This window comes from Convolutriloba macropyga, chromosome 7 (assembly GCF_964194025.1).
Source record: "Convolutriloba macropyga chromosome 7, txConMacr16.3, whole genome shotgun sequence".
Lineage (NCBI taxonomy): Eukaryota > Metazoa > Xenacoelomorpha > Acoela > Convolutidae > Convolutriloba > Convolutriloba macropyga.
Genome location: NC_134474.1, coordinates 40,514,115 through 40,528,970, shown reverse-complemented (window position 1 = coordinate 40,528,970; position 14,856 = coordinate 40,514,115). Strand labels below are relative to the sequence as shown.

Genomic DNA, 14,856 nt, shown 5'->3' with positions numbered 1-14,856 from the left:
TTAGCGTTCAAGTTATCTATAGCATTGTACACCGTTTCTATGACGATTTTACTAGTTGATGATGGTGGAGTTTGTGTCCAGGTGGTTTTCTTTTCCAAGAGAGGTTTCCTCTCGAGAAAAATCTGCTCTTGTTTTTGCGAATTGGTCTGCTGGAATGATTTCAGCGTCAGCTTTGATGTTGGCGAAAAATGTCTTTTATTATTTTTGTCTACTTTACCTGGATCCGTTTAATCTTGTATTGTTCTATTCGAATCTTTGGATTTCAAAATTTTGCATTTTTTCGCTTATCGTCTTTCTCGAATTACGTGTAGTTTGGACTGGCTTTATATGCTGCCTGTTGGTCCCGTTCTAGATTGACATTTAAAGCTTGTGTTTGGTCTTTGAGTTCTCCCTAATGAATTTTTATCAACTGTCCGCTTGCTTCTGTAAATTTTTGTCATCCGCGTCTGTAAAACTGTCAAATAATTTTATTTGCAGTCTCAGTATGTGTGAGACGTGTTGGTTCCAGTAGACGTGTCTTCAAGGTTTTAAAAAGATCTCGCCCAATATTCTCCTTTGTAGTTTGCTTGCCGCGTGTTGCAGTTTATCTTCCGTCGAATTTCTAATTTGAGCGCCGTGTCATCTACTAGCGTGTGTTTGAAGTGCGGTGGAGACTCTTCTCGCTTACCGATTTCTGCTGGCTCAATTTTTTTGTATGTACCTCAGCGAGACAGTGTCGGAAAATATTGAAGAAGTTGCTGTCGCCTAGATTCTAGTTGCAGGTGCGAGGACCTGAAAGTGGTCATCTAAAAAGTTCTTCGACCGCTTTTGCTGGCAGTTGCAACTCTGGTGGACAGTTCATTATATGGTACCGATTGCCCCTCAATGACAACTATTCATATCGCTTCACGATGGTTGGATATGTGTTATAATCCCAGTATCAATTCCCTAGTTTCTTGTTTCTCCTGTAGTCAGTATCATTCATTATTCCATGCTTTATATAGTTAGCTGTGAAAGTTTCACTGACTCATGATATAAACGCAAACCTTTCATCGTTCACTTACTGCGTGACACTCGGTGTTTTACCAGTATGTTTTGCGTTCGGTGGCGGTCAAGCAAGCCAAAAGGCAAGCAAGCCGAATTTTGTAAATGAGGTCAAGTAAGCCGAAAAATTTTCGGATACCCGTATTTTAAGTTGCCCCTTGGGGGGGGGGGGGGGGTGGTGGGTGGTGGGCTTCGCCGCGATAACCGGACCGCTATTTCCGGATTACATCCCACAGCGGATGAGAGGCATGGCCATGGACAGCGGTCTGCTGAGGCCCGTACCCACTGGTGACGTTCAACTATGCCGACGTAATACTATGCCGATTATAAGAGTGCCGAAAATTATTCAATTTTTCACCCGATAAATTTCTAAACCAATCAAATCACTTTAACTGAAATGAGCGCAAAATTTCTTAACCAATCAAAATGAAGTTGTGAGATTTTGGATTTTATTATTTATTAGGACAAGATAATTTGAGGGAGAAATATTTAAAACAAACAATGATAATTGCGGACCACGGCCATGCCTCAGCGGCCCGTGGGACTTGATATAAATCTATCACAACCGAATACTGACCAGCGTGCCCTAGTTGCATTGAAAACAACATTCGGTTAGCATTAATTGATAATTAATTGGTAATAGCAGTTTCGGCACTTTTATAAACAATTTCAGTTTCGGCACTCTTAAACGTCGGCATAGTATTACGTCGGCATAGTATTACGTCGGCATAGTTGTACGTAATCGTACCCACTAGATGTCTAAAAATTGACGCATTTTTGTTTCTTTGGTGCATTGGAATACATTATGCACTATAATACTACGCGCAGTATTGATTGTAACGGCTGACAATGTATTATTTCTGATAGATTACATAACTATTACATAACTTTCGGCTTGCTTTTCTGTCGGCTTGCTTGCCTATCGGCTTACTTTGCATACGCCTTTGCGTTCTTACAAAGATTTCGGGGAATGGTAGTTCTTTTTATCGACCGTTGCGTATAGATTCTTAATTGAAAATTAATGGATTATATGACGTTCTTAAGAGGTGCTGTTATGCTTGTCAGGACACTCTGTCGTTTATTACAAGCTAAGCTACGTTCTGTCTCAATCATAAACTTTCACCTAAAACAGGTATTGATGGTTGTTTATAGCGGCTGCAAAAATTTTAATATTGTGATAATCACGAAATAGTTTCATTTGATTACTTGAAAGGCTTTTTTTGTTCCTATCATATTTTTCTGGTAACAGTCGTTTAGCATGAATCCAGAAAAATCTAATTGTACGTTTTCTTTTGCCTCCTGGCGTTTTGGAAAGGAATGAAAAATGAGATTTAACAATTACAGCTTCCAAATTTTAACTGACAGAAGTGCACTCGAAGGTCCCATGCGCTAGCAAACATTTTTTGCTATGCCCTATCTTGCGAATCGCGCTGGGTGCAAGGGTTCGATCGTGATAAAACATTCTTTCGTGGTGTTTTCTGGGATGTGCAGGGTCGCACCTTTACCGTCAATATGTATATATCCATTTTTAGGATTGATTTTTTTCCATTTATAGTTAATACTCTTTGACAACGTCTTGTACCGCTCTCTGTCCTTCGCGCCCATAGAGTCAGATATTGCGTCACGTATTTTTAAGAGTGAACTTTTCGATTAAAAGTAAATGTTCTTTGATAACGTCTTGTACCGCTCCCTGTCCTTCGCACCCATACAGTCACGTTTCGAAAACTGCGTCTTTTGATGTTAATCTGGCCATTGATCCTTGGCCAACCAAGGTATTTCTAAGGAGTGGATCTTGGTTCACTATAAACCAGAGAGGGGTTGTCGTTACCTAAAAATGGACAGAAATGAGATAAAAGAGAAAAAAATCAAAAGTCCAGTGATTTTTTCAACTTAAAACACAAACAGATTAGTTAGCAACTGCGCAGGAAACCAATTTTGCTTGTCATTAGTGAGACCAGATCATATGACTGCGAAAAAACAACAAACACGGAGAGAAGTCAAAGTTTTGAGAAATATTTAATGGTAACAAGTATTGAAGCCATTGAATCTAGATGACATTGAAAGCCATTGAAACCTTTAAACACATAAAAAAATATTTCTTGTGTGGGTCTTATTTGATATTAAATATGTTTTATTTGCAAAAGATCTTTGTGATAAAGGCAAAAAAGAACCCCTAACTTTGATCAGAACAGATCTGAAAACTAACGAAGCTCCTATGAAAACAGATTTCTAAGCTGTTAAGGCGTCAGTTAAAACCAAACCAACACCACAAATTTTGTTGGGAGCAACCGAATTATGACGATTATTCTCAATAATGAGATGACGTTACTTGTTGACCACAATGAGAACAAAAATAGCGAAGTAAAAAGTAATTTCTTTGAAAAAAATTAATTGAAGTCCGTTAAAACCGTTAGCTATAAACTGAAATCAAACAAGGGATACATTTAAGCATCCAAAGAAGCATTAAAAGCTTTGGTTGTCAAGACTATGCTGTACACCAAAGAAACAAAACTTAAAAAAACCTGATAAATTTCGCGAGAGACTGTTTTGCAGTCGTTAGAAGTGTAAGCATTTCACTGAAATCTCTCAAATGCTCTTTTGCAAATACTTTCCCTGCAAATTGAAGCTATCAATGTGATAATTTGAAAGAAGAAAAATCAAAGCTGCAACTATAGGCTATTTTGCAAAAAACTCAAAAACTTTTTGAAATTTCGAAAGTATTAGTTAAGACTTAAAACTTTTATACACATAGCTGCGAAGCTGACTGCAAGTAGCTTCCACTGTTTTAACCGCCTTTAGAATTTAAAAAGATAAACTTTAGCAAGGAGGCTCGGAAATGTTCGTTCGCACATACGGTTCCGATCCCGCTCGACTGTCAAATGAGGAAGAGATAGAAAACTTCCCAAAATTTTTATTATGTTTAACAAACAACTAAATGAAAAAATTATTGCTGGTTTAGAGAGCCTATGAGATTTTTCCATCTAGGAGAGTACTAGACCAGGCAAACAAAAAAAAATAATTAAAAAGAAAACATTAGTTACGACCAAAAATTGTCTATTTTTAAAAAACACTTAATAACAAAAGAAAATGGAATCAGATAAAAATTGGACAAAACAAATTAACCTTTTTTCCGTAGATAAGATATAGGACCTGTCAGAAACGGCATTTGGTAAGAGGTTGACAACGAAGTGCAAAAAAGGCAAAGTTCAAAAATAAACTCTATTTTTGAAAACATCCAATTTCAAATCAAAATTAAATTACATCTCATTAAAAAATACTTGAATGATTAGAAAGTTAGTTGTTATCTCATATAAAGCTATTGAGACTTGTCATCATCCCCAGTACGTCAGACGACTATAAGAAGAACAGCAAAAACGAAAGAAAGTCAAGTATATTTGACAAGAATGTGGTGTCGCAACCGATAAAATCATAAACTAATTGTTGAAAACTTTAAACATCTTCAATTGCACATTTTTTAACGCCAATTTGGCTTACTTATTTGTATAATAATGTGGTAAAGAACGAAAAAGACTAAAGTAGTCAAAAATCTAAAAATAACAGCTTATGAAAGTGCGTAGTATCAAAGCCAAAAAACACTTGGTTGAATATAAAAGAGGTATTTAAAAAGATTGGATCTTGTTTCACTAAAAATCAGATGCGAAGGGATAAGAGCTCAAAAGTTCAATGTTTTTGCAAAAAATATTTTCAAATTTTCAAACAAACCACAAAATTTCAAGTTAGAACACAAACAGGTTATTTTGCAACTTCAGAGGAAACCAGTTTTGCTTTTTATTAGTGGGACCAAATCATGTGACGGCGAAAACAACAGAGACGGACAGAAATTAAAATTTTCGAAATATTTCGGCGGAACCATAGTGCTGAAGCCGTCAAATCTATAAGAAATTGAAGACCTTTGAAAGCTATAGACAGATGAAAGGGTGCTAAACTTTCGCATTGGTCTTTTTGATTTTTTTAAGCTTTTTTTTGCAAAGGGTTCTTGTAAAAAAGGCATAAAAAAGAATCCCAAACTTTGATCGGTAAGGAGAACTAACGAAGCTCCTATGAAAACACATTTCTAAGCGGTTAAGGCGTCAGTTAAAACATAACCAACACCACGAGGAACGGAAACAAGACAACCCTTGTCAAAATTGGGACGTTTTGGTTGACAATAATATGCCGCCAAAAAACGACAAATAGACGCAAAATATTTGAAAATCTGATAGGTTTTGTGAGAGAAGGATTTGCAGCCGTAAAAATGTAAGCTATATACCGAAACCTTTAAAATGCTGATTTGCAAATTCTTTGCCTGCTAATTGCAGCTATCAATGTGATAATTACAGCTTCAAATATAGGCTATTATGCAAAAATCATAAAACTTTTTTTACGTTTTTTCTTACGTCACCTGGAATAAGTTTATAAGTTTTGCCCTGTATGAGTTGAGAGTAAGCGACATGTGCACTAAAATAAGATAAAAATAGGCAAAACTCAAAATTTCAATGACATTTTCATAAAACAAATAAATTCAAAGTCCTAAAATGCATTAGATAACAGTTGAAATCAGTGCATAGATTCCCTAATAGCTCTCAACGAACCCAATTGGACCTTTAATCACAAATTGTCATAAAAAATGAGTTTAACGCAGAAAAAATCAATTGAAATTTCCAAAATACATGATCAAATCTATAAAAACAACGAGCTTTTCTCTATAAACCAATATTTTTATTTGGCTTTTTTTGTAGGCAGGATCCGTCAATAATTGGGTCTTGATATTAAAGTTTTGACAGTAATGAACATAAAAATAACAAAACCGCAAAATTTGTTCGAAAAAGAACGCGATTTAATATAATCCGCATAATTATTGATTGTTAGAATCCAATATGAGTCCAAACCTAGTTCCAATTTTCATTCGCGTCCAAAAAAAAAACGCATAGTTTTTCCATGCCTTTACAAAAATTTAATTAGCAATTTAAATCTTTCAATTCGCCAAAAAAATGATGCATTTTGTAAAAAATATTGGTTTAATTTTTCGAAAAAATGGCAAAATTACAGAAAAATTCTATAAGAAACGAAAGTGCAACCATCTCGCTTCGGAGTTTTGAAAATAGCATCACTGAATGTTAGACCTCCACTTGAAATAAAGCCAAGTTGAAAAAAGCATACCAAGAGACCTTTTTGATTAAGAAGGAGGCTAAAATTCGAGAAATTTAGCTAAAATTTTTACCAAAGTCTTGAATTAAACTAATGTGCAAGCCTCCTCTATCTTTAAAAGTAAAGCCAATAACATCTTTATTAACAGTTTTAACAAGTTTTAGCAAAATTGACATTTTTTTAAAACAAAATACGGAAAATGTGATTAAAATTAACGGAAATACGTTTATCATTCGCAAAATTTTAAACCTTGATAACTCCCTCTAAAAAAGAAAATCAAAAAATTTTTTTAAAATCCATATTCTACGCTGGACGGGCTTTCTAATAATACCACTGGTAACCCTATATGATGAATATATCGATGGGCCAAAATTGACTGAACAAAACCCATTTGAGTATATAGTACCTCCCCTCCCCCCAAGTGTGTCGGGACAGCAAGAAGCTAACTCCAAAAATTTGGGATAACGACTGGTTACCTCACTCACTCTTTAGCCAGCTGCTGGTGTTTTTGTACAATTTGACATGCAATAGTGAGAAAACAACACGTAATTACAGATTATTACTCGATGTTAAGATTTTAATGGACTGGTTACTGGTTGAACTTAATAGTACTAAATCAGAAAAAAAGCTGCTTAAAATTGACAATAAATTTAAATTGAGCTGATTTTGAAACACTCATCACAAAGTTAGCTCAAATCTGATTGGTTTGTGCCGTTTTGTTATTTTTGTGAGAGAGTTTTTGTTGAGTTCTAGATCTATACTGCGTGAAAAAACTCAAAACGACTCCAAGGAGGGATGATATTGACGCAAAATAATGACTCATGGGTCTCCTCATGGTTTTCTTGCAGATGAATTGGCTCAAGGTCATTGTCTCTATTGTTCGATTCATGCATCTATTGTAGTGATGCAAATTCTTTTGCTGCAACAATTTGAAGTGTTTTCATATTTCATCGTAGCGAAAACTGTTTTTCAAAGCGCGTCAGTACATAGTTTTTATCTAAGTCAAGTTATTAGAAAAATATTTCAATGCGCCGTTACAGGTCCTGTCATCAGTCAATGTATTCAACAATTTTTTTAATGTGCGTCCATTCTTATTTTGCAACAAAGTAACTCTCTTAACCGGGTTTTTTGAAAACCAATAGGCAAAATACCCAGTGTTGTTTTTTATTAGTTGAAAAAAGACAACAAAGAGTCTTGCAAAACAATCATTCGATTGCGACTTGCGTATTAAAAGAAAAAAATTCCAAAGACCTATAATTGTTTACAACTATGAGGTGGGCTTATAATGACATAGGCTTCATTGTTATCTTCGAATGTCTCCCATAAGTGCAACCTCAACGCAATTTTTTAAGTATTTCTGCATTTTAATACACTCGAAAAGTGCAAAATTTTTTGCGTACTAGATCACTTTCCGTACCATTTAGAGTTACAATACCCGTTATAATGACGATTGTCATTTTTGACAGATATAACTTTTTGCTGAACAATTAAAAAAAATTACAAGCTCTTGATATATAGAGTCCCACTAAACTAAGTAACGTGCTATAATAATTCGTAACCAATGATTATAGCTCTTTGAGCAAATCTATAACGAACTTCGCTTTACATATTTTTACGAGCAATGATGAAACAATGATGAAATGCACTAAAAATAAATACGCTCTCGGCCAATCTCCATCGAAACAGGCTTGTAATAAAGCAAAGTCATATGAGCTCAAAAAGACTTGTAATGTAGATTTTAACCATTAGAATCTCAGTAAAAAACAAGCGTAAAACGGTTCAAAAACCTCTGATATCTCTCGTTCATCGAGCAAAACTGATTGTCCAGAATTTAAAAAAAAACATAGCCTTATGCTACTTGTATTTAACTCCAGATAATGCCATCATATTAAATGACTTCACAATCAACCTTAGGTCAACAACCTGAACAACCACAGCCTCAAAGGAGTGCGGCATCTCTTCTCATTGGGAAGCTACTGGCATTTGGGTTTTGTTTATCCGTCAGCCTGACTGATGTTGTTTTCAAAGTTAGTTCACTGAAATGTCATTTGCAAAAAACACATAATTACTCCAAAGACTAAGGTAAGTGTATAAAAATGAACTGTGGCAAAAGAAATTAGGAAAATAAATCATCATGTAATATTAGTAGATCACTAAAAATGCGTTTTATCTGAAAATGTCGGAGGAGTCAAGATGCGGTGAGATGCGGTTTCGCATTATTTGTTCAAAATTAAAAGGTTTTAATTTAAAATCAATTTAAAAGTCGCTGTGAGTTAATGCTTCGTGATGGCAATTTTCCAGATTGAGTGTACATATATGTACAAAATTTAGCCATATTAATTAAAATAGCAAGAAACAAAGTCTTCGAAAAATGTAATTGTAAAACTTTTTTGTGTCTATTTAACCATTTTTTTCAAATTTATGAACCTACGTTTTATCAAAATTTTTCTATATGGCTTCATCGAACAATAAAAGTTTCGTATTTAGCTGACAAAGAAAAACATGTTCCTGTAAGAATTCAATTTTTGCTTCAAATCATTGCATGAAATACACACAGGGCCTCCCGGGCCGAGGATTTTCCCCAAAAATAACGGGGAAAAGAGTGTCAAGAGTGTGAAAAAAATTACACCCCATAGGAATATGTGGCATTAAATCTAAGCCAAAAGAACGATCAAGGAATAATTTTAAACGGATCAAACGGCACAAATTGTGTGTGTGAGCGAGTAATTTTGCATTACTGTATGAAGATGTCAGCTAAAAATCTACCTCCACATATTACAAAAACGTTTTACAGGGTAGTTTTCTGTTATGGCAATTGTGCGAGATGATCATCTTAGTGGGATTATGTGAAACATATCTGCTCTTTTTGTTCCATCAGTGTTGGGACAAGACTTTTTCCAGAGATTGGCCGTATTATCTGATAGTCGGAGCAATCTTTTTAGGGGGAATATAAGTAACCTATAAAATTGTAGCAATTGTTGCCAACAGTTATAATCAAGGGCTCTCCTTTAGTGATTTTAGCTTGCTCGATTTGACCAGATTTAATTACGAATCTATAATCAGAAGAGTCAAATTTGGTCATTTTGTGGTGAACAATTGATAAGCAAACGGGAGTCTTGTTCTGACCGCTTTTCAGTAACCGTAGTTTTCAAATCATGCACTGAGTGTGAAGGGAATTTTAAAGTTGCTGCTGGGTTAGAGAGGAAAGCACACGAACTAACAATCCGCGAGATAAGATTCAACTTTTGACACAGTTAATTGTTTGAAAACACGGCCTATTTTTGCTCTAACACGGCCCTTTTTTTAAAAATAAGTTTAACATACATTGCGAGGAAAGCTAATTAATTTTGTTTTCTATTGGTGAATAAATTGAATAAATTGGTCGCTTAAAGACTTCAAATGTCACCCTTTGCAAAAGGAAAGTAAGAATTGGATTGTAAAAAGTTTCAGAAAATTTTCCTCGTTTTCCTTGATCAGTGTTTGAAATTTTCGCGAGAACCATTCAGTCAAGGTTGTTTTGAAAATACCGATTATTATGCAGAGAGTGCAAAGTGACCTTATTAAGCATTGGTTATAGACGGGCTAAGTTGCAAATTTAAACAATTTTTTCCTGTTTAAAGACAAATTTGAACAACAACCGTTTTCAGCTTAAAGTTGAGCAGGTTAAATATTGCGCGAGTTTAGCAAAAAAAATTGTATAATATTCATCCACAAACACAGAATATTGAAGGTATCTCCTCTGTTTTTCACGAAGTGGTGAGAAAATTTGGAATTAAAGTTTATGACTCACTAGCTTTTGTATTCTTGTTCAGAATAAAATTGGCTACCTGCCCCGATAAACTTTTCAATCAAAATTTTTTATATTCGGGAAATTAACGTCGAAAGAAATTGTATGGTGCCTGTGTCTTTAAAATTTAATACGTTTTCTCGAATAACAGGTAGCATATTGAGTTCGCAGAAACTTAACGAAGGAGTATCGCTCTTTGGCCTCTATTTTAAACCTTTAAGTAAGTTGAAAAGAATCTCCAAGGAACTATCAGACAAAATTGATGATCTGCTAATTAATGCCGAGAGCGCACTCTATGTAGACGAAGCATTAACCGGTTTGAACACCGAAAGAGTTAGAACAGATGGTAACCTTCCAGATATAAAATAGTTGCTTCACACTAATGTCCCGACTATCCGCTATGTCCCTATCAATGTACGGTACAAATGGTCAGAGCTTTTCTCTGACGTCATTACTGATTGCATTGAAGATCCTAATACAGAACTAAACTGGAGAAAACTCTTCGGATTGTCTAAATGCATTTTACGTGCCAGTAACAGAGGAGGGCAAAAAAACAGGCGGAACAACGACCAAAGAATTCTAGAAAGAATTAATCGCTGGAACAGCGTTGACTTTGGAGGGCTAAGGAACGAAGCTTGCTCTTTGAAACAATCAAAACGATACAAAATCCGAAGAGATTATCAAACGTGCAAAAAATTTGTGTTTCCAGGGCCAATTTGGCAGAGCAGAAAAAGTTTTGGCTTCTGATGGTTTTGCACCAGTCAACAAGGCAACTCTCGATAGTTTGAAAAAATTGCATCCCCCCTGACAAAAAGCCTATTGTAGTCCAAAATTTTTCATCACAAGCCTATCAATTCAGTGAGGAAAATGTTTCGGAACAGCTGAACTCGTTTTCAAGAATTACAGCAGCTGGTCTTTCAAAAATGTTTCTCGAACATCTTTTGCATGCTGTACAGTGTACCGCTTCAGATCAGTCAAAAGTCACCTTGAGAGTACTGACTAAGCTTGTAAACATAAGCTGTTGTGGGGAACTTCCCGAATTTGTTTCACAAGCTCTATGTAGTGCCTCTTTATCAGCCTTGCTGAAAAAGAAAGGCGGTATTCGCCCTATTGCAGTCGGAGAAGTCTTGAGAAGGCTAATAGCTAAATGTTTAGCCAAGGAAGCAAATTTAGAAGCAAAGGAACTTTTCCAGAGCCTGCAATGGGGTGTGGGAGTGAAGGGAGGAGCGAAAGCCATCATACATTCAACTAAGATTTCGTATGAAAAAATACTCACTTCGTCCACTACCTCGGGTATTTTGCAAATTGACTTTTGCAATGCTTTCAATTCGATAAAACCCAGTGAAATGCTGAATGCCGTTGCAAATTCAATGCCAGGCCTTACTGCTTTTACCAGTTCCTGTTATTCACAACACAGCCAATTATTCTATGTCAAATTTGTTGTTAGCAGTGAAAGCGGTATCCAACAAGGCGACCCATTAGGCCCTTTGCTTTTCTCTCTGACGCTCTGGCCCATTATAGAGAAAATTCAGGAAACTGCGCCAGAGCTTCAACAACATTCCTGGTATCTAGATGACGGTGTCTTGGTGGGCTCAGAGGACGATCTCATTAGATCTTGGGATCTTCTATGCCAGCTCGGACCTGATCGCGGCCTCCACATCAGGGTCGATAAGTGCGAACTGTGGTCCACGGTAGATTTACACAGACTGGATATAAGAATAAAACGAAATGATATTTCGGGCCTTGAGGTTCTTGGAGCTGCGTTAGGAACCCCAGAGTTTGTCTGCATGAAACTTAACGAAAGGATAGGGAAAATAGGGGTACTTTTCGAAAAGTTGGACTATCTTGATGACCCTCAGTGCGCCCTAGGTATCCTACGCCACTGTATTGGGTCCCCCAAAATGGTGTATTCTTTGCGTTGTCAAACGCTCACAAGTCCAGTTATTAAATCCTTAAAAGAATTTGATGCCCAACAGCGCAAAAAACTTGAGAATATCCTTGGAACTGTTCTTCCAGAAGAATCCTGGACTCAAGCAACCCTGCCCATAACCCTTTCAGGGTTGGGTGTTCGCCAATGCCAAGACCAGTATAAAGCATCATACGTTGGTTCTGTTCCCTCCTCTGAAGATCTTGTTTCGAAAACAACCGGTGAAAGCCCAAAAAAACTGCCAAGTTTTTCAGGATCTTTATTCCAGTATAGCACAACTGGACATTTCAAACCTCTCACAAAAGACGACTCAGCATTCTCTTGATAATGAAAAAATTCATGTTCTCAAAGAGAATCTAGCTTGTGAGAGAGAATCCGCCCGACTTCTCGCATTGTCTGTTCGACATGCCGGAGCTTGGTTGTCTGCTCCCCCCATTCCAGCTCATGGGCTTCATATGGCACCAAATGAGTTTAGAATTAGTGCAAAGTACAGGTTGGGTGTCCCTGTCTACGACGCCAAAAGGAAGTGCCCGTTCTGTAAAGCAGGAGTTCTTGACATCTATGGGGATCATGCCATTGCGTGTCACGGTCGAGGAGACGCAATTGCAAGACATGACCGTATTCGAGATAAATTAGTGTCTGCTTGCTCATCTGCGAATCTCTCACCAGTAGTGGAAAAAAAGAACCTAATTCCAGAAAGCCAGTCACGCCCTGGAGACATCTTTGTCCCTACTTGGAAAGCGGGGAAACCTGCTGCATTTGATGTAACTGTTACTTCGTCGCTGCAATCCAACTCTCTCACTAATGCGGCTACAGAGGCAGGATACGCACTTGATGCAGCAGATGAAAGAAAATATTGTCTCCACGACGATAACTGCGCAAAGATGGGAATCACATTTGTTCCCCTTGCAATTGAAGTACTTGGCGGGATATCGGCAACCTTCAAGAAAACACTCAAGCGGTTGGCTGTGTTAAGTGACAATCGTTCCTTCCAAGCGCAGGGGTTGTCTGTAGCTTTCTGTAAACTAATGCAATCCTTGTCAATCACCGCTATTCGGGGATCAGCGGAAATGTTGCTGGCACGGGCTCCCTAGTAGACTATTTTGCTTTTTGGGTGCTCGAATGCTCGGAGGGGAGATGGTTGATCCAGTACTGTTGCAATCATTGTCGACAGATATTATCAAAGGGTCTGCCTCAATGATTTTGACACGCTCTTTTTGGCCAGATTTAACAAATTCAGAATCGGAAGAGTCGAGATTGGTCCTTTAATGATAAGTCGCCAAAACGATTGCAACAAACGGGAGACTTATCAATGTGCAGTTCTAGTATTTTTATTCTTACCTGACCAAAGTGGGGAGAATAAAAACATACATTTTACATGTGAAAAATGAAAAAATGCCGACTAAATGAGATTCATAAACTGTTGATCTGTTGTATTGACAACCACCGTTTTGTTAACCAAGTTAATTTTTATAATCTTGCATTTAGAACCTTTGATTTTCCTTTTCATTGCAGTATACTTTAAGAAATATTGTTTTCATAGAACAAAACATGCCAATTTTGCGGGCGATGAAGGGGAATTTTTTGACGAATAAAATATTGGCACTCAGCTTCGTTCTGGCTGAATATATCCAGTTTCTGAAAAAGACATGTTCAACAAGAGACAGAAGTTAGTGTCATAGTTGATAGTCACTTGAATAGATTGCTACAGAACATTCACCACTTCATTAGCGCAATGCTGTTGTTTCAGAAATCAGAGGCTCCAGCTGAAACATTGATGATATTTCGTGGCTCAGGTATCTTCCTTCTGTTTAACGCAATCCAATGCCACGAAGTAAAACAGTCTTTTCTAAAAACTTATCAACGAAACTGGAAAATACTATTCGGAAGATCTGCATGTCACTCAACAGCCGTTTTATTTCTCATAGTAAGTGTACAAAAACTACCTCTATCAATTTACGCCGTCATCGAAGAATTGGGACCTCTGTTTGCGTTGATTATGAGTGGAATTCTGCTGAGAGAATGCATCAAACCTCTGGAGATGTTTCTGGGAGCAGTTGTGTTTCTAGGTGTTATTCTGGTCATCCAACCACCAATTCCGATTTTGGCGTTATGGCAAACTGAAGAGAGTAGTATTAATAAAGGAGATTATGTGTACGTTTTAGTTGCAATTATAGCTGTATTTTTGCTAAGCTCTTCGAAAGTTCTCCTTCGAAAAATGAGCACGAAAAATCAACCGGTACCTGTCTCGGTAACCGCTTGCTCAATGGCTGTGGCTAACTTTGTCATTGGAATTATTGTTCATGTTTATTATTCTGGTTTATCGTGGCTAATTTGCGTAACGAGTAAGCAAACAGTTTACCTGGTTTTGACTGTAGTTTTGGCGACAACTAATCAGTATTTCGGCTATTTCGCGAACAAACTTGAGAAGACGCCGATTGTAGCTCTGATTGCAACTATGAAGGTGCCAATTTTATTTGTTTTCGATATTTTCATGTACCCTGAAGTTGTTCAGGATTACAACATACTTCAATACATTGGTGGCGTTACTGTGTTCTTGTCTATTTTATTTCTGATAGCCAACAACTACTTCAGAATGAACCAAAAACGGTCAAAAAACACCAGAACTGACTAGTTTAAAAAACTTTTCTCCGTAATTCGTAATTATTTGTTGAAATTTCATTAAAATGAGCTGAACATCGCAGTTAAAAAGCCTTTATATTTTATGTAGACTTCTTTTATTCAGGGTGAAATTGACATTTGTTCGTTCTGCCTTGAGTCGCAATATCAAGTGGGTCTATGAAACCTGACGAGAAATTAATTACCATAATTTTGTATATTTGAAGACAGTCAAATATTTCAAGGCTGTTAAAACACAAACAAAAAACAATCAAACTCTGTCTAGCGTATGTGCAGAGATCAACTTCATTTTATTTGATAAAAGCTCTTGTTCTCAATTTTGGATTTCTTT

At 36.7% G+C, this 14,856-nt stretch overlaps 1 protein-coding gene across 1 annotated transcript; it reads left to right on the top strand.

Moving 5' to 3' along the window:
* The first annotated feature begins 7,884 nt into the window (after positions 1-7,884).
* LOC142342281 (uncharacterized) lies at positions 7,885-14,655 on the top strand. The gene is made up of 2 exons (XM_075393566.1): positions 7,885-8,198; positions 13,636-14,655. The coding sequence occupies exons 1-2, from the start codon at positions 8,064-8,066 to the stop codon at positions 14,518-14,520; spliced, it is 1,020 nt and encodes a 339-aa protein (XP_075249681.1). The 5' UTR covers positions 7,885-8,063; the 3' UTR covers positions 14,521-14,655.
* The last annotated feature ends 201 nt before the right edge of the window (positions 14,656-14,856 follow it).

Bases quoted from the DNA above. Each gene is read 5' to 3' on its own strand.
- LOC142342281 (XM_075393566.1), top strand. From the start codon at position 8,064: ATGACTTCACAATCAACCTTAGGTCAACAACCTGAACAACCACAGCCT. The intron at 8,199-13,635 runs GTTAGTTCACTG...CTGTTGTTTCAG, and splicing joins TGACTGATGTTGTTTTCAAA to AAATCAGAGGCTCCAGCTGA.